This window comes from Pyrus communis, chromosome 7 (genome assembly GCF_041283825.1).
Source record: "Pyrus communis isolate YQ-2024b chromosome 7, ASM4128382v1, whole genome shotgun sequence".
Lineage (NCBI taxonomy): Eukaryota > Viridiplantae > Streptophyta > Magnoliopsida > Rosales > Rosaceae > Pyrus > Pyrus communis.
The window spans coordinates 24,951,773-24,972,839 of NC_142571.1; the positions used below are offsets into that span (position 1 = coordinate 24,951,773).

Below are 21,067 nucleotides of genomic sequence, written 5' to 3' on the forward strand. Positions count from 1 at the left end.
TCTTAAGTAAGTGGGGGTTTACGATAAATGAGGTGAACAACTAGTGACGAACCACTATTATTCACCTCTTTGAGATGGGAGAAGGGTAGTTGAATATTGCACTCTACCCCTATGATCATGAACAAGCAAATTCATAGCTTAAAAAGTATTAAACCCATGACCTCTCATGTCCGCACTTTTTTTACTGGGCCACTTATGGTTACAACTAACTTAACTCAAACAATGTGAACTATCAGCAATTCGACACTCAATGTAGAACTATCAACTAACATAAGTTCATCTTTCTTGGAGGATTTCGGCTGTTCGGGCCATTAATGTAAGGAGTCACTCTTTCTTACTTGCAGTTGCAAATCATAGTCTGACACACACAAAATTAATTTGACAATCACAATGGAAAACATTTAGGCAAACATGTCAAATTGCGGTCCGTTGGTCCTCCTTACATATAAAGCGCCACATATAAATCAGTCAGTTTGGAAGAAAAAAAGTTCATGATGTTTGGAAGAAAAAAAGTTCATGATGCCTTGACATATTAATAAGATGCCACACAGCCACTAATGACAATTGACCATCTCTTAACAAAAAAAGTAAGCTTAAAGCGTCGTTAACAAACCGTTCAATCAATGAGTTATATTACCTAATAATCTATGAAAACTGGAGACTTCTTTGGGAGAGCAAAACGACGGGATTGCTGTTGGCCTCCATGGAAGGCACAGCATTCAGTTGACGGACCAAATTATATGTACACAAATGTTGCAGAATACGCATTACAGAGAAAGGTGAACGAGGAAATATAAAATTCTACTGCCTCAGGCGACTCCAGAGTTTCTCCCAAACCACCAACTTCTATAGCTCCTCACCCCAGCTTACATACTTGCAGTCTACTAGAGGTGAATGAAAGTTTTCGAGGCTGGCCAACCTTCATTTTCCGCTAAGTTGCCCAAGAAAAAATGGGGGGAAAATGCCTGCAAGAGGAAAAAATAAGTAAATAATGAGGGAAATGGGATAAAGTGAACACAAATTGATGTGTTGCGGTAGGCACAACTAGACTAGCACACTGTTCAGCACAAGATAAACATTTCAATGTCACAAAGTATAAGCAAACCACAAGGTTACTGCCGGAACTACAGGATCTTTTTACGAGCGCACTGTTCAGAATTGTTAAAAAGCACACGGGCATGAGATTAAGCTCATTAAGATGGGGTCAAAATGACTTGCATCCCAAAGTGCATCTTGAGATGCCTTATAAACTGGAAAAAACAACCAACTCATACCAAGATATTATAAAACATATCTTCTTGTCTTCAAACCAATGATTGTTGAGTACATTCTTTTATTATGAACGTGTGAAAAGTTCATTAAATTTTAAAAATCGAAAGGACATGAGTTGCAACCGGTCCATATTATTGAGGGATTTGACAACAATACTTACATGTATTTATTACAATCACTATCTCGACAGTCAGACAGTAATTGTATCAAATACATATATTCACATAAATTATATATCACCGCTAGATGGTGATTATATTAAATACATGCAAGTATTGTAGTCAAATCATTATTAAGGAAATTCGATCCTGACTTGCAAGACTCAGAGTATACTAATGACTTGTACCAGATCATGAGTCAACAAGCATGTAAGGTTATTCATAGTTTGACACTAGACAAACAATGATGAAGACATGATCCAATGATTTTGCAAAACAAAAAGTGCCTTAACAAATGATTTTGGTGTGCCACCAGAGAAATCCAAATCATATTCATTGAAAGGCCAGTTATTTCCTTCCATTCTAAAAGAAATACAGCAATGCATGTCAAATTATAAAATGTATATCCTAAAGTTAAAGAGAAAGGACCCTTACCTACATTACGGAAAAACATTAACTTCCAATGAAGTGGCATAAAAACTGCTGAAATATGTTAATTTCTAAAGTACAAATAAAACAACCTACCTTTTCAAAGTAGAAACTTATAAGTGCCTTTTCAAAGTAAAAACTTACAAGTGCCTCTTCAATGTTTTCATTTTTAAATAAAAGTGGTCCAAAATGCTTGAAGACAACTAGGAAAAGGAAACATAACTGATTGAAGACCATATAGGAAATCAATGGAGCTTGAATTTATAATTAATAAACAAACTAACAGAGCTTGTGTACTACACAAGCCCTCCAAGGATGAGAAGAATAACAGAACAATAATAACAATCACATATAGGTGCACATGAACCTTCACACATCCAGAAAATTTGCAAAAGAAGTACAGCAATAACATAGATGGCTTATGGCATGGCACACGCACTCGCACAGCTAGTGTAATAAGTAATAATATTCCCATATAGCTGCGCATTCAATTGCACAAATACAAAAAGAACTACAACAATAACGTAGACATGACGCGCACGCATGCACACACACAGAGAGCTAGTGAATGTAACAATAATCGGCTGACCTGGTTCAAGACTGGAGCAGTGGTAGTGCAATCGTCACACTTTTGTTGACATCATGAACTTAGCTTTTTTCTCAGCTGGCTTAAGAATCTGGAAAGAGCACATTAAGTTTTCATCTACACTCATCATCGCACCAGCATTGTCAAACTCACCACAGTAGTTGGGAGCTGAAAAAATTGTAACAAGTTGCCTGTCCGCAAAGAACTCATAACCATCTTCCACAACCTACAGAAAAAGACCTTGTTTCATTTCCAAGCCGATTTAACTTGAGTAGAACAAAGGGGGAAGAAGGATAGTCACTAACCTGATGGGCACGACAAACAAGGTCCAAATCATGCTTCATTAAAAATTCTGCCACCTTATCAGGGCCGAATGTATATGAGACTCCTCTGTCATTCATTCCCCATCCCTTAACATCTCTACCAGGATCTGACCAGAGCAAATCGCAAAGCAATCCAGTATCAGGAACAGCAGTTGGACGAGGTAAGTTTCTGATCTGATCCAAGTTTGTCAAATCAGGGGAAAGACCACCATGCATGCATAAAATTTTGTCATCTATAAGAGCTGCCACAGGAAGACAGTTAAAGCTGTCTGTGAAGGATTTCCATAGTCTCACATTAAATCGCCTCTTGCACTCATCATAGAATCCATATATACGATTAATAGAAGCACATTCATGATTTCCTCTCAGCAGAAAGAAGTTCTCTGGATACTTAATTTTATAGGCAAGCAGGAGGCATATTGTTTCTAAACTCTGCTTGCCACGATCCACATAGTCGCCTAGGAACAGATAATTTGCACTAGGGGGAAAACCACCATATTCAAAGAGCCTTAAAAGGTCACTGTATTGCCCATGAATGTCACCTGTAAATAAAAAGGAAAACTCAGGTCAGAAACATAAAGCCTAGGACAAAGGGACGAGTACAATAGTGAACCACAAACCTATGAGCTGCAGTGAGCAAACTAGCCACTATATCTAGAGATATATACCTGGAAATTTTTAATATAAATAACTCCCAAAGCCTTGGACGGTCTACTCACTCACTAAACAGTCATAGTGCGATGCAGAATTTTTTATTCTTCAACCCTTACGCTGTCGTCATACAAGACATGACAAGAATTTCTGGTTCAGATTGCATGCACCGAATCACCTGTGTCAATGCTTTATCATGCTTACATGATAAACCCATGAATCCAGAGCTTATGAATGAAATTATTCAACTCTCTTCATACTTAATCATGCCCTCCTTACACCTCCCCACTAGATAGAGAATGGAAAAACATGTGTGACCCCCCATACCCCCATCTTAATTCCACCAAACTTTTTCAAACAATTTATTCTCAATAATGTTCAAATTAATATAAATTACCTTATTTTCCCCAAATGAAGGTAGAAACCACCATTACTTTCAATCTCAACGGCGTTCAATCAACTAAACTAACCTTATTTCCCCAAATGAAGGTAGAAAGCACCATTAGTTTCGATGAACACAATATACAACTATGCACATCAATGATTTCAGTTTAAATGTACAAACGGTTATAAAGAGAAAACACACATGATAGTTCAACATTTTAAATTTTCAAGCTTTTACCTCTACACAACATGGGTTAACCAACTTACATAACACCATCAACAAGCCACAATCTTGTCACAACTACATTAAATACAGAAAAACTATCATATCATTGTACGAGAAAAACGAGAACTTGGTTATCTGAACATCTATAAACAGAAAATAAAACGTATATTCACCGTGTGTGTGTGTGTGTGTGTATATATATATATTATTTCTAACGTAGCTTGCCACTGATATCTGTTAAGCTGAGCTACTTCTGCAACATATTTTATGCTCTCCCTTTCAAATTAAAACTTTGACAATCGAAAGAAAAATACATATGGGTACCCTTAAACTATAATATCACCGCAGATAACTTCAACCCTAATCTGCCACAATATTTCCACCAGTAATTTCATAGCAGACAAGTAATAAACGAAAACCCATCAGAAAAAATCAAACAAAAAACCCATCAAAATCACAAAAGGGGAAAAATAATAAGTCAATAGAATTTAGTGCCAGTTAAAATTGAGGATTAATAAACCCACATCAAAATGTATGTGGGTATGTAAAAACCCTACCGCAAATTTTGATTGGGGCCTCGAGCTCAAGCAAATTGGGCTGCTGAAGAAAGATTTCCCTGGAAGCGACACAGAGCTGTTTGATCTCCGACTCCGAGAGCTGAACCTGCTTCCCCGGCCTGGCCAGTCGAACCTCCGTGAGCCGCCTGATTATGTCGTCGAGCACGGCAGGGTCCATCGCTCCCTGCCCCTGCGATGCCATTCGATTGGGTTCTCAGATCCTCCCTCGAACGGCTCGGATTTCTCCTCGAAAGAAACCCTAGAAATCCCAACTGCGAAAAAGGGTTGGTCGAGCTGTTATGGAGGCTCTTTTGGAATTTTGGCTTTTGGGTTTGGTGGGTCTTTTTTTAATTATTTTTATTTGTAAGGAGAATATATTTGTATAGAAAATAAAAAGTGAATTTTCTCGGGAAAAAAGAGGGGGAAAAAAATGGGGAGGGAAAGAGAAAAATGGGAATAAAAAATTAGGGTTTTTGATTGGGGAGAAGAAAGCGTCGAAAGATTGAGGATGCAAATGGCTACAACTCCAACGTGACAGAGATTGGGGACGACGTCGTAGTCTTGTACCTCACACAGCTGTAAATAATTTAGAGTTTATTTGAAAATGTTTTTAGACTTACTAAAAGTGTTTTTAAAAAAAATATTTTAAGTTTCAGAATTCTTTTGTTTTTTAGCTAAGATTGATTTTTAAAACATTTTCGTCAAAAACGTTTTCAATCATTTTAAAAACATTTTAAAATAAGTCTGGTTAGAAAGAAAATAAGATTAAATTGTAAAGCCCATCCAAAAGTGTAACTGGAATTTTTGTTTTTTTTGAGGAACAGTGTAATTGGGTTGGTTGAGGACCTGATGTACTGAGATAAGGCCAAAAATGAAAAAACATTGTCGACACGTTTACATTTTTTGTTTGGTGAATTGTTGAAGAAAGATGTCCGCCCACTCGCTGGTGCCGGTGCGGATCATAAATGGAATGCCGATCTGCAGACGAAAAACGGAAAAGGGCCCCTACCAAATCCCACTATTTTCTTCCTTCTTTTACCCTTTCTATTCATTCAGATTCAGGCAATAACAGGTCTGTGATGCCCTTAGATGTTATGGGCCGCATGTGCGCTACACTGATGTATTCAACGAGTCTATAGCCTTGGACGACAAGCCCGGATAATATTTGAAATTTCATCGTGATGGGGATAGATCATTGCAATTGTTGGTCTTCAACAAGAAATTCCTAGTAAGCGCGAGTCATCAGCTCGCGCTGACTACGTCCCTACCCTTTGTACACACCGCCCGTCGCTCCTACCGATCGAATGGTCCGGTGAAGTGTTCAGATCGTGGTGGCGGGTGGTTCGCTGCCCATGACGTCGCAAGAAGTCCACTGAACCTTATCATTTAGAGGAAGGAGGACCAAGGGGGTTGGTGAGAATAGTTAATCACTTTGTGATGATTCGTGATTGTGACCTTATTCTCAAATTTTAAACAAATACTGTTTAATTATCATTAAGAGGAACTATTAAGACTCATTAACCTTAATCCAACAACCAATGTAAATAACTTTAATAAAATAGGTCGAGTTTGATGTTTCATGGTAATGATATAACGTTACGTATAGTGTTTTTTAGATTTTATTTTTAATGGCATGTAACACCAAGAGCGGGATCCACTTTTTGGGGAATATGAGTCGAAGCAATAACAAGAATATTTCTAGTGGAACATCTTTCACAATCCTTGGAAAGATAGTTCACTAATAGATCGAGGGATAAGTAAGAAACAGGGATTAAGTGGAACATAATTGATTGGGCGGTAGAGTCGTGGAAACACCTATTTCTTCCATATTTTGGACCTTAGCTCCATGGAACAATATACTAATTACTGCTGAAAAATGGAAGAATTGAAATCTTAGATCAAAACATTATGTATGGATGGTATGAACTGCCGAAACAATAATTCTTGAATAGCGAACAACCAGAGCTATTTCCATGACTCCTCTTAACTGAGACAAAGATCCTATGCTTGAAGCAGGAATCAAATTGATTCCACCAAACTTAATATGTATGGTGGATCAGGTCATATTTTAAAAGCATTCTTTCTTCTCAACTCATTTATATCTTCTAATCTTTTTTTTCTGGCTCGGCTATCCCACTTAGCCGAGTAGTTCTTAAATTATCATATCTGTAAAAATTAGGTTTTTAAATTATTTTTTCAGTAAAATAAGTATCTAAATTCATAAAAATTACTAATTTCATTCCCAATATAATAATATTATATTGAAACCTATTTTATCTAATTTTTCGTGAACTTAAGTCACTTGGCATATTTTAGAGGGTAATTTCATCATTTTCTTACCTATAAAACCTCAACATTGCATATAGATTGTAAATCTAGCGTCTTATTTACCCTCAAAAGTTAAGTCCATATTCTATTTCTTCTTCTTCACAAAAAAAAGAAAAAGTCCTTAAACTATGCAAAACTACCAATTTACCTTCCAAATTGAATCGCATGCAAGTTACGCGACTTAAATTGACGAAAAATTAAGTAAAGTAGTTTCGAATCTAATATTTGGGATGTAATTGGAAGACTTTTATTAGTTTAATGACTGATTTTTTCGAATAAATAGTTTAGGAATCTAATTTCACTCAGGTAATAATATAGAGACTATATTGGCAGTTTCCTTTTTTTTTTTTTTTTTTTTTTTTTTTTAATACAACGATATTGGAGAAAGAAGATTTGAACTAAGTACACAATGAATTAGCTATAAATAAGTATCGAATTCATAATATATGCAAGTTAAACTTACAATTAATATATATATATATGAAGCCTTTAAGGGAAGGGATCTTTATTTTTCAGAAAAAATAGGGACATCATCTTAACCGTTAGATTTGGCTTTAATGAAATTCTGTGGTTGAGATTTTGTGGCCTATGATTTAATCTCAGCCACAAAATTTCATTAAAGTCAAATCTAATGGTTAAGAGGGTGTTCCTATTTTTATTGAAAAATAAGAATCCATTCCCTTAAAGGGTCTGTGTGTGTGTGTATATATATCAGTAAATTGTAATCAGTAGAAGAAACTTCTTTTAACAATGACATTGTAACATTGGGGTTCATTTCTTTATGTATTCTAGTTGTTTGTTCATATATCTATTTTGGTTCTATTTAGTCAAATAACTAGTTTGTAAAGGCACCATTGATAACGACACATTGAATTGTTAACTTACTGATTCCAATTTAAAACAACTTTTAAAATTTATAATGACATTTCAAACTTATAGACTATACTTTGTTTTTCAATAAATTCATTTTGATTCTTGAGAGTTTTGTTCTTTAACACTATAAAATGCCCACACATTATGCGTGTGTAAAATTTTAAAGAGAGAGGGAGGTGGGGTGGATGATTTGATGACATGTAGGTGAGCAAAGAAAAAAAAACAACAAAAAAAAATTTGTGCAAAATCTTCTTAATGTCCATACATTGTCATTGTGTGCATGTAAAATTTTGAATTTTACGGAAGCAAATGAGGAGAGAAATGTTCTTTTATTGAATTAAAAAAAAAAATCATTTTTGAGGGAGGAAGGGGTGGAATGATTTCATGGCATATAGGTGAGGAAAGGGAAAAAAAAATTGTGCGAAATCATCTTAATGTTCATGATTTTCTTTTTATTTTTATAATACTTTCAATATGCAGTTGTGAATAGAGGTTCCAATCGTTTTATCACCATCTTTTGGTTGATAAAGAGAGTTTTGTTAATAAATAACTAGAAAACTATACACATCTCGGGTGTGCTTCAAAGAGGCTAGAATAAACATTTTTATTTAATTGTTAAAAAAAACCTGCTATGTTTACTGTAACGACCCGTCCCCAAAAACTACGGTTTTTATAATTTTAAAATGTGAAATTTCGAAAATGCCCTTCAAGGCAAATGCATTGACTTTTGTTGACCGCCTTGTTGAGTCACGTAAGATCCATTTTCTTGACGTATCCTCATAGTACTCGTCGCTACAAACACATGGATGCAAACGAAATGTAATTTGGAGTTATAACGAAGGAGATATTAACGTTCAAAGTCGGGGGCATTTTAGTAAATTGGTTATTTTCTAAAAAGCTCCAGATTTTTGGGGCAAAATTTGGAAAGCCACGTGTGTGGCCCAGATTAAAGGAAAGAGAGATGGTCGGTAGAGATGGAAAATAAAGGAGAGAAAGGAAGGAGAGGTGAGGACGAATGGAGAGAAGGGAGAGGGTGAGTGGCCAATTAGAGATGAGAGAAAGGAGAGGAAAGAAGAGCAAGGGGATGCACCAGATCACCCTTGACCCCGTTACACCCAGCCAACCAGTGTGATTCGGTTTTGACCCGGGTCTAATTCTAGTGGTTTTTTTTTTATTTTCCGACAAAATGTAGTCAACCAACACCATCAATCAACATGGCATCATCCCAGTTTCCATTCCCACCTAAGTTTGATGGCTATTGGTCGTGATTTCACGGCGAATGCTCACGTCGACTTCAAGGGCACCCATAGCGGTGAATCTGCCATTCCTGCAACGATTCCGTTCAATTTTCACCACCAAAGTACTTCCCTTAAGCTCAGGAACAATGCCCAATCATTGGTTGGAGCGTCGAAGTCAATTTGAGGACGAATCAAGAAACACCCTTTATAGGGTTTCCGACGGGTTCATGGACATTTGAGGCCTTTCTAGTTAAATTGGACTTGGCCACAGCTATGAAACTTGCTCTACCCATTGAGATCTTCATTATCGTGAAATTTGAGAATTTTTAGAAATAGTTGATTTTTTCGGCGAGTTGGGGCGGCCGACAATCATGTGCGGCGGCGGGTGGGCTGAGACCCCACCTGACTTTCCTAAGCTAAGTCTGATACTCCAATTGCTTAGGTGAAGTCCGATTAATGAAATTCCATTGTTTGGGTACAATTTCGCTAAGGTTTGCCACTTGATCCTTATTTGAATCGACAATCAAACTGTTGGATCGTCACCAAACTTTAGTAGGTTATTATTCATAATAATTGAGGACAATAGAAACTGACAGATCGGGAATTCGACATGCAGATCTTCCTGAATTGGATTCCTAAGTTTGTAAAATAAAATATTGACCGCCATTTGAATTTACAATTGGCAGAGATCCGACCGTTGGATCGTAATGAAACTTTAGTATGATGTTTTAGAAGCATAATGTGGATCTTCGGAAGTTATGGATCAGAAATCTGTGACGCAGATCTTCTGAATCGAGTTACGTAGGGTTGTGGACCCTACAATTGATCTTTGAGAGACAACTGACTTTTGGTCAATGGGTCTCAAATCATTCTAGAACGTCATTGGAGATGTGTTTTATGTAAGTTACGTGTTCTATCGATAAGAATTCTGAGATGTGACTAAATATTTGTTTTAGGCGATGATCGTCTGTGATGTCTCGATATTCGTGCTAGGGAGTTGTAGCACAGACTTCAGGTGAGTGGGTCTTTTTCCTTTTTATAGTGTGTGTGTGCGTGTGTGTGTGTGTGTGTGTGTGTGTGTGTGTGTATAAACTTAACGGTTTCCAAAAATGTTTTAAATTGAGTATTGCATTTCATGCCATGTCTAGAAAATGTATTATTTTTAAATGTTGCATTGTTATGAAATGTGTTTGTGCTAAATGATCATATGGAGGCGCAGGTAAGTTTAGGTGAGTTATTATGTGATTGAAATGGTTGCATTATATGAGCATGCATATATTCATTTAGAGTTCACCATGGCTGCACCTCGGTATTAGTGCTCCCGCCCAGGGCTAGGGCCAGCCTTCACATGATTGTTCATCTGCCGCACCGCACACTCACCTTGGATCCAAGTCTGGTGCTAGCCTGTCGTACAGACCACAATAGGTGGTTCTGACTCGTAGGTGACTCGCGATTTATCGCACAACTTTCACGTGATCGTAGCACTTAATCGTACATATTTATACCCGGCATGTCGTACAGGTCACACTAGGTGACTTCGACTCGTGTGCTAGCCTAGATTGATGAGCTACAAGTCCAGTCATATAGGTCACGTTAGGTGGCTCCGACTGGCATACTATTTCATATTGGTTTCACACCTAACTTACATTTATTATTGTTGAGATATTATGACATGGCATACTTTAGTTTTCGCCGCTTTTGTGCATTGGTTTTCATACCTACGTAGTAGTATTTTCTGGAAACTATACAGGTTTTATGAGGAGGAGTTATAACGCTTTCAAAAGGTTTTTTTTAAAACTTTATTTTTAGGCCCACTCACCTTTGTTTTTCGCCCCTTCATGTGTTAGTAGCAGAGTTTTCGTACCGACGAGGATTATTGGCAAATCTTAGTGTAGACAATTATCATCGATGGTATAATTCTCACCCTATTTTACTGTACTGTACTTATGCTCTGTCATCATGTATGAATTGGGTTCATTCTCGCTCACAGCGCACTCTTGTATTTAGACACTTTTAGGTTTAAATTTATTGACATTTTCCACATCACTACACTTTATGGCTTCATCACCTTCCTGGTGTTGGCCAACATAGTTCAATTCGGAGTCCTAGTTGACATTTCCAGGTCAGGGTGCATGGCTATGAGGGTAGTGTAAAAAACAACAAAATTCATGTTGCATGTAATTACTAAATTGCCCCTAATTTTTATTTTTGTTCAGTTCTGTAATTTTGATAGACAAAAAGTGTTTTATTAATAAGTAGTTTAGATATAGATTAGCAGTTGCCAAAGTGTGATACTAATTAACTGTAGTTGTGAAAAAAAAAAAACCCACCTAAACTGCATTCAACTTTGTCTTTGCTCTTCAAAAGCACCTTGAATACAACAAAAGATCATGAAATAATTTGAAGAAGAAGAAGAATAAACCCTTTGCACATGATTATTATTCCACCATGTATTATAAGTGTGACATCCCACATCGCTCAGTGGAGTGATCCTTATATGTATATTCCCATCCTTACCTAGCACGAGGCCTTTTGGGAGTTCACTGGCTTCGGGTTCCGTAGGAACTCCGAAGTTAAGCGAGAAGGGGGCTAGAGCAATCCCATGATGGGTGACCCACTGGGAAGTTGCTCGTGAGTTCCCAAAAACAAGACCGTGAGGGAATGGTAAGCCTAAAGCGGACAATATCGTGCTACGGTGATGGAACGGGCCCGGGAAGTGATCCGCCCCGGGCCGGGATGTGACAATAAGTGTGTTCTTTTCTCCATATAATTTGATTCTTCTAGTGTTTTTCGATGATGTTAATTTTTTTTAAGTGGTTACACAAATTAACTATAATTTTAGATGCCTCATCTACATGTTTAATCTAGTCGTCTGGAAACACTCTATAGTGGGAAAATCGCACAAAATTTATAAATAAATTAAAACTGTATTCACCATTCAACTTTGTATTTGGTTCTTCGAAGGACCTTGAATGCAGATCGAGGGCAAATGGCAAAAAAAAAAAAAAAAAAAAAATGAAAAGGGCTAGAAAAGTTTTAGTTTTAATAAAAAACCATGTTATAAGTTTTGTTTAATGATTAGTACAAGGCTCATATTAAAGCAGTCCAACTAAAAATGACCCAACTATAATAAATTATGATTTGTTGATTTTACCCTTAACTTTTTTAGGTTTAGTTCCAGATTTTCATCGTTAATGGAGTTCATCGTTGTTTTGCAGACCTTCTTTTTCTTTGAAACAAAAATATAGATCTTCATGCTATTTAATTTATATTTTGTATTATTTCGTTGAAATGTGATCGTCTTTATTATTCATAGTGGATTTGAGGTAATTTTTTTCAATTTTTCTTCGTCAGTGGAGTTCCTCGTTTGTTTATCCAGAAAATAAATTTAAGATCTGCATGCTATTCAATAACAACGATGGGTCACTGTTTCTGGACTGTAAAAATGAACTGTTTCTGGATTTTAAGTAACATTGTTTCTAGAATCTAAGTCACTGTTTCTAGAGACAGTGTTAGTTTTTCCAGAGACAGTGTTAATTTTTCTAGAGACAGTGTTTTTCCAGAGACAGTGCTAATTTTTTCAGAGACAGTGTAGTGTTAGTTTTTCCAGAGATAATGTTAATTTTTCCAGAAACAATCTTAGTTTTTCCAGAGACAGTGTTAGGTTTTTCCAGAGACAGTGTTAATTTTTCCAGAGACAGTTTTAGTTTTTGCAGGGACTGTTAATTTTTTCAGAAACAGTTACGAATTCAAAATATAACGGGTCGCATTGTTTTCTAAAAAAGTGGCAAAAAAAGCATACTATTTCCTAGAATGCTTAACATTAACAGTGTTATGAGAGTTGAACGCCATGGTTGAAGTCACTTTTCTCTCTCTTTCTCGTCTGCTTTTTCTATTTTCTCTTTCTTTTCCAGATTTTGCAATTGGGGAAGGTGGTTCTATCATAGGTAGAGATACATTTTTCTTTCTAGTTTTATGGAGAAATGGTGCAACGAATTGGAATTTTTGGTTTTTTCCTGTTCCATGGAAAATGGATTTAGTTTGAGTGTCCTCCTCCTTGATTCAATTGCACAGCTCTTTTCCTGTTCGTTTCTTTTTAATTGTACTTTTGGAGATTGGATTCAATAATTTGGGATTTTTTTTTCTTCTCAAGGTCTGGTTATTCTCCAAATCTGAATCTAATTTGGACAAGGAAATTCAAAAACTGATATATGCACCAAGAATGATGAAAGAAAAACCCGGAAAACAAAACGCTGATTGACGCTCTGCTTAGAGCTGACGTGAGTTTTCTCTTTCATGAGAACAAGCAAGTTTCAGACCTGCACCTTGTTGGGGTAATTTTGGGAACTTATTTTTGTTTCTGTTGGGCTCTGTAATTCAACCCATGTAGAATTGGAGGCCTCTATCTTTATTGTAAATTTTGAGGTGTTTTTGGTTAAAGAAAACTATAGGGTGGTTTTTTATTAAAATAATCTTGGTCCAAGCCCTTTTCATTAAAGCTCCCAAAAAAAAAAAATGGGAAAAAAAAATTTGGACCGTGCGTGTCAAGAGCCATGCTAATCTCTTGTTCCAATTTTATCGAATGGCCCCGAAGGGACGCAGAACACCGCTTAGCAATATATAAAGGGCGTTTGAAACGTATCCTGGTCGATGTGGGATTCGCTCTTTAATACTCAATTTGCTGCCCTCAATTATAATCCCAACGCATTACCGACTTAAAAGCCAGACAAGCTTTCATTTCAAACATTGCTTAGATTTCTTCATTTCAAACATTGTTTAAAAACGCCGTAGCTTCGCTCGAACACTTTTGCTAGTTATACATGATAGTTGAAACTTAAAGTCTTGGAACATAGAGTTCGATTTTCAAAACTAGGGAAATACTACACAAACATGTTTCTTTGTTGCAATGGATTCTTATCCGCACCATCAGCGGGTTGAAAAACTTGTGTGGGAGCTATTTTTGGCACGTGGTAGTGCCAAGTAGCAGAACAATCCAGTTAGATTGTTTGCATCCAAATTCGACGCTAACTTTTTATTTCTCGCATAAGTATCATCTTTTAATTGAGTTGTTGTGCCACTCTGCATTGTCACTTGGCAGGAACAACTACACATAAGTCTTTCTTCGGCCCGTTTAGGACCCCGGGGCTCACTCAAATTGCTATTGACAATCTCGTTCTCATGCACAAGTTTTTCTTCTGCCGGTTTGGAACCTCGGGATTCACTCAAACTGCTATCGACGATCTCGTTCTCATGCACTGGTTTTTCTTCGGCCGGTTTGGAACCTCGGGGTTCACTCAAACTGCTATCGACGATCTCGTTCTCATGCACTGTGTCAGCATCCAAAGTTGTGGAGCGTTTGACAGTGTACCTCTTTACGTTTGAAAGAAGCCCACCGCCCATAGTGTCTACTTAAGAATTGTCAACAATTTCCAATGTCAAGAAACTGAAACCAACCCTCATCAGAAGTAATCACAAATCATTAGCAGTCTCAGAAACTTGTAACAGAGCTCAAGATTCATCTAATTAATCACAAGAAAACTTTATTCTAATCCTTGACAAAAATGACTTTTAGACTAAAACTATGAGTAAGATCAAAATATTTATTTCTCTTTTTCTTCTTAATTTTAATGTATTAATTTTATTTCATTATAATTTTCATTTTCATTTCATTTATCGTAATATATTTTATTGTAAACATTTAGATAAACTAATTTTTGTTATACAATATATTTTGATGTACTTTGTCTTCTTCATTTAGGTACATTATATTCATTATAATATATTTCGGTGCATACATTTAGGTACATATATTTCAGTACATACATTTTGATACAAATATTTAGGTACATTAATTCAATATAATACATTTCGGTACATACTTTTCGGTACTAACATTTCGGTGCACACATTTAGGTACATTAATTTAATATAATATATTTCGATGCATATATTTCAGTACATACATTTTGGTACTAACATTTAAATACATTAGTTTACTATAATACATTTCGGTACTAACATTTAAGCACATTAATTGAGCCTTTCAAGTTTGAAGAATGTAAGATAAAATTAAAAATTTTAAAAAAATGTAGTAAAAAAATAAATTAAAATTTGTATATTAATAAATTTAAATATTTAATGGGAGACATTAAATAAAATGCACATTAATTATTTTGAATTAAGAATACATCAAGGGACTATAATCAATATGTAATCTAACACCAAATTTATTTAAATTTCAATCTTCTTAAAGGATTAAAGTTAAAAAACCCCATTAATAAAAAACCATGAATGGATGCAAATATGAATATAATTACCCGGTCATCTAATTTACCGGTTGTTTATGAAAAAAAAAAAGGAAAGAAGAAAAGAAAAGAATTACCTCGTCTTCTCTTGGGGATCCCTAGTAGTTAGCAGTAGTGCTGAAGCTCGACGTCTTCAAATAAATGAAGGAGACCGTGAGTTCATGAATTAGGGAAACCAAAACCAAACATGCAATTATTTACATAAAATCAAAATATTAAGACTATTAACGAAGCCCAAAAAGAATAAACTGTAGATATGCATAATTCATTAAAAGAAATGAAAAATATATGTTTATATGTAGTCTAATAGATGGATCGTGGAATAAGAAGGAAAACTCACAGTCTATGATCAAGGATAAGAAATGCAGAAATAATGAGAGATCGAGAAAAGAGAAAACTAATGGAGAGAGAGAGAGAGAGAGAGAGAGAGAGAGAGAGAGAGAGAGAGAGAGAGAGAGAGAGAGAGAGAGAGAGAGGTAGACTTTCCCGTTGACCAATTGACATATTTTATCGGGTCTGTAATTAAAGGGTTCAATTTACTATCACCCTCGAATGGTGGTAAAAATTATCATTCTATTTATCATTATTACATAAGTTAAAATTTTGAGATTTGTGTCTATTTACTACATAATTTCAAGATTTACACTTATTTAACGATGATCAATAGAGTGACGAGTATCAAGATGATGAGAAAAAATATTCTCCATAAATAGTTCCACGATCCAATAGTGAGAACTCTTTGTTGGGTAATAAATATTTTTTTAATTCTAACGGTTGTATTGTCATGCAGTGTTATATTCAGGTATTATAGTTTGGTGCATTACATATGGTTGATACATTAAGGAGAGACTTAGGGTACAATTATATATGGTTGATACATTAAGGAGGGACATAGGGTATAGTTTTGGTAGAAAAATACATGCGTTAAAATAGAGTATGACTACAATGATACATGCTACTTAGTAGTACGAGTTTTATGTAAAATATAATCCTTGTAAAAAAATTATTAGGTCTCTATACGTACAAAATTTAACTATTGATTGATTTTTAGAACCACTCACTAGTACGTATTCTAAAAAAAGTGGTTATCAATAATAACTTAGTAATATAAAATAACAATATACCGGCGACGTTTTAAAAATCTTTCCCTAAATTAAACATGTCTTCAAAATATGAACCTCTGCATTTGGAATTTGGAGGGCTGAACCCAGCAAGCAAAACAAAGTATTGAGGGATCACCCTCGGGCTAGGCCTCAAGCAATATCAGAACCACAGAACTAGGAGGAAGAGTCCACACTCCGTACAACCCCCAACTCAAGGAAAGAAAAGAAAAAAAACCCATATATATGCAGCCAAAACCACGAGCAAAAATGGAGTGATTTGTTTCATGATGTGCTCTGAATATTTATCACTTCCTCTTTTCACGACAGTATCAAAGTCTAAATAATTTTACTTGAAAGAAAGGCAGCAGCAACTGCAGGGTTTTCAATTTTCCATGCGCATGCATGCATCACATCTGCAACCCTAATCCCTAAACTAAATACGTTGCCCTTTACCAGAATCTTAGCATCTAACATCGACCGCTTCTCACTCACAACTTCTCAAAGTAATAAAGTTCCTAGCTATAGCCTCCCAAAACTGCTGCGAATATGGTTCAAGCCACAGCCTATTGGATATAGATTATATTCCTAAGTAGATCCATTTTCGTCAAACCGCCATGTGATTTAACTAATCTATTACGTCATAACACAATTTTTTTATTTGTTATATGAGACCCTAAAATATTAATACATCATGCACTCGTACCGTGGGAGATCCAGAAAAAATTATTTAGGAGCTCATATTTAAAAATTCACAACATTTCTTAAACGTATAATAATGTTAAAAATTAAACCATAGTTTTATCATTCATAATTTATAGAACAAATAACAATAAAAGTTACAATTGTCCACGATGCGTTTTCATATTTTGAAAATGCTGCAATATAGCTTCATTATCAATAGAAGACAAAACATTGTTCTCAATATAAACAATCATGCTATCACTTAGCCATTGATCTTCAATTCAAGGCTCTCACCACTGAAGCAGTAGCCACCAGTAGAACCAAAGACAATGTAAGTAGCATCCACACATGATTATATACTATATTCCTACTTGTCTCTACTATTTTTTTGCTAGACTACCAATTCATTTCAATTGAGAAAATTCACTACTCGAACACATATAAAAAATATAACGTCCAAGTTGATCTTGAAGTGCCAAGAGTTGACACATAGAAAATTCATTTGGATAAAATTGAGCAAAACAAATTAGCTTTTGTTCATCAATAGTTAAGAATGAAGCATTCAGGTATGCTGAGCATGCGGGCCTGCTCTTTTTTTTTTTTAAACTGTTGTTTGTCTATTTTTTCCTTATGAAATAATCTGTTCCAAAACTATGTCGTTTTTTCCAGGTAATATTTTAAAAAAAAAATAATAATAAGGGTAAGTCCTCTTTGAGATATTTTATCAAGTCGTTGGAGGACATGTATAAAGAACAACTCAAACCTTCAAAGGGACAACATCCAAGTCGTCTATGAAGATCCACGAGAATTCAGAGGATTAGCTGACCCCCTTTGCCCCTTCATGCATCCGTCCCTGCTCGTACGTGTTATAACACATGAATTAATAAATCACGTTGTGGTATGATCGAGATCAATTATATATCAATATCAGGATATGTAAACGCTTCCTTTTAGGCTTTAGCCAAGATGAATAAATAAGTGAAAAATAAGCATATGGACGGCTAGCAAAAGTCCCCTTTCATCCTGAAATGAGTCATCATGTCGCAGAATTGTGTAGTATAGGAATATTGCAGGACAGTTGCCATGCAAAAACCGACTTTGCCTTTGGTTGCCTGTTGCAGACAACTACATAGAGTATCAGGTACTTTGTGCCTTATCAAAAAAGGTACCAATACAGATTTTCTACATACAAGAATTTTACAAATGATAGAGGCCGTGCAAATCCAGGAACTTAATTTATTCGTTCTAGTAAATCTTTTTTTGTTTTTTTTGTTTTTGTTCTAGAAATATATCAATGGCTGCATTATATTATATATGGTCTGAAAAATCACAACTATATGGTCTTAAAAATCACAACATTTTGGTTGGCATATATATAAGCTTCCAAGGTTCCAAGTGGGGTTTGACTATATACACAAAGTTTTAAACTATTCACAACATGTACAAAACTAGGAGAATGATAGACTTATATCAAGATTTTATTTACATGACATAGATTTATTCAATCAAAACTCTGTTGCATATAAGTTATTCTCCAAAACTCCATCCCACCCTAAATAGCTCATCCATCTTAGTTTTGGTGGCTACGTCCGTGCGGTTCCAAAGATATATGAAATCACAATGCGTTTCGCAGTATCAAAATTATATATATACATTAGTCAAGGAAAGTTACAATATTTGATGTGATTATATAAATTTCCCTGAAAAGGGCTTGCTTAAGATGCTGATGAGAAGGGGCATTTTTTTGTTAGAGAATATTGTTGCCATGTTACCTAATGAGAAGAAAAGAGAACTAATATATAGATGAGTATCTAATTCCATTGGAAGCAAAGAGAATTTAATTATTGTATTTGACAAACCAAATGGGAAAAAAGTGGGGTAAAAGAGAGGAAAAGGGAGAATAAAAACCAGCTATTTTAAATGGATCACCATTAGGAACACTTTTAATCTTTAAAGGTGTTTGGCTGCTTTTATATATGCTGATTCTTGGATATAATGCCCCGCATTTTCCTCTTATCCAAACACAACAACAACCCACTCGGCGAAAATAAAAGATGAGAAATGTTTGGGTGTGACGGTCACTACATTATACAATGATATGAATTCACGGGTTATAATATTGATAAAAGACAATACTAATAGATCATATGCTAAAACTATAGTGTTAATAAGCACATGCAATACTGTTGATCCTAAACACTATCAAGCCTATATGGCGCACAGACCGAATAATTAATAAGTTAACTACGTTATTCGGTTGTGTGCGGGGCGTCCCAATTTGTCGGCCAAGTTCGGCCGGGGAGTAAAATATGTTGGTGTGGCGTTGAGTGAGCTGTTTACTTCTTGATCTTGCGACTGTGGTCGAGGAAGGAACACGTCTTGGCCCTTGTGTTCTAGAGCCTGAAGATAAGGCCGCTAGTCTTGCGAAGTTCACGGATTGTCGGCACTGGGTTCGGTCACAGTGATTATATTCGTGAGAGTATAAGCACGTCGAACTGGTACCAGACTATATGGACACAAATACTAAAAAAAGATGCATGTCTTGATGGTAAATGTGGTTCGGCTGTCGAAATGCCGAACTCTAAAAGATACTTGTGAATATCCAATCATAAAACAACTCAGCGTTCAATGTGCCGAGCCTAGTAACTTGGAACACCTCACTTCGCCGAGAAGGCTGATGAGATGACCTGTACCAATAAGGACTCAAAAATCGTCGTCGACCAAGACTTGGATAAATAATCAATCGGCCTCGAAGCAGTGATGTTTATCCAAACTAAAGGTGCTCCTTGATCAGCTGATTCTATGGCTCTAGTGTTGTTTATCCAAACTAAAGATGTCGCCAGTTGCCTTCATAGTGCTATTCATCCAAACTGAAGATGTGTTGTCACGCCCCGATCCTGACATACGTCTAGTATCGACACGTGACGTCTCCAAATACCCGTATATCTAACATACCCCGCCTCTTGAATATATACAAAGTATCATTCAAGATCCAAATGCATAATAATTTTTCGTATACTTTATGGCTTCATCTAACCTCTTCGTTAGACTACCTACGTACCCTCATTAGGGATCAAGCAATTCGTAGTTCAACTTCTTTATAACTCGACATATAACACGATTCGTACAAGCCAAAAAGGCATAACATTCCTCAATCAAACATTTGGACTTGACAAGCATGAATTTTTCAAGCTACATAATTACCCACATGATAATCAAGGTTTCTATTTCCTCCATCATAAACATCATTATGTTTCAACATAATTGTGCAGATGGTGATCACCCAACGCGGATATACCAGGCAGGACCATCCATGTACCTTTGCTACATGGTGCAATAACTTCAACATTCAACTTAACCACATCTCAACCTCTATGAGTTTCAACGTAGTCATCTACACCATCAACTTCTCAAGGCCATCACTAATATGTCACACAAGCATATAGGTGCTACAACATACTTCAAACAGGATTCTAGGATAACCTTATCATAAAAAAATAATAATTATACACATCAATCACAGTAATAAAAGATAATTAAACTCAAATATATCCCAACCATCATCAGTACACAAGCCAATTCATGTTTAATAAGATAGTCTATGGCTAATATATAAAATCACATTTCAACACAAATCCCATTTATAAGACCAATACATATTCACATACGATATTAATAAAAGAAAATAAGTTAATATCCATATCTCATATACTCAAGTCACTCTTTAACCAATGTAAACCCACTAGACTTCAATTAGTCCCCCGTAGTATTAATTTTAGTATTTAGAACGTTTCGAGACATGTTGACCAAAAGTCAATTCTCGGTCAATAGTAGGATCTACAACGCTACAAAATTTGATCCAGAAGATCCGTACATCATAATCTAGATCCGTAACTTCCTCAGGTCCACATTATTCTCAAAGAACAACATACTAAAATCTCATCGCGATCCGA

General features: G+C 35.7%; 1 protein-coding gene and 1 long non-coding RNA gene across 3 annotated transcripts; both read right to left on the minus strand.

Annotated features, from left to right (window-relative positions):
- Positions 1–555: 555 nt before the first annotated feature.
- LOC137734774 (serine/threonine-protein phosphatase PP1 isozyme 4) lies at positions 556–5,145 on the minus strand. The gene is made up of 4 exons (XM_068474060.2): positions 4,587–5,145; positions 2,751–3,310; positions 2,449–2,671; positions 556–965 (listed from the first exon to the last, which is right to left on the minus strand). Exons 1-3 carry the CDS (start codon positions 4,786–4,788, stop codon positions 2,483–2,485), a joined length of 951 nt encoding a protein of 316 aa, XP_068330161.1. The 5' UTR covers positions 4,789–5,145; the 3' UTR covers positions 556–965; positions 2,449–2,482.
- Positions 5,146–13,816: 8,671 nt separating this feature from the next.
- Positions 13,817–17,968, minus strand: LOC148695944 (uncharacterized). 2 transcript variants are annotated; one of them, XR_015964558.1, is made up of 3 exons: positions 17,878–17,968; positions 15,408–15,461; positions 13,817–14,468 (listed from the first exon to the last, which is right to left on the minus strand). It is a non-coding gene; the product is annotated as an uncharacterized LOC148695944 (long non-coding RNA). The 2 variants fall into 2 exon arrangements; XR_015964557.1 differs by lacking the exon at positions 17,878–17,968 and adding an exon at positions 15,671–15,798.
- Positions 17,969–21,067: the final 3,099 nt, after the last annotated feature.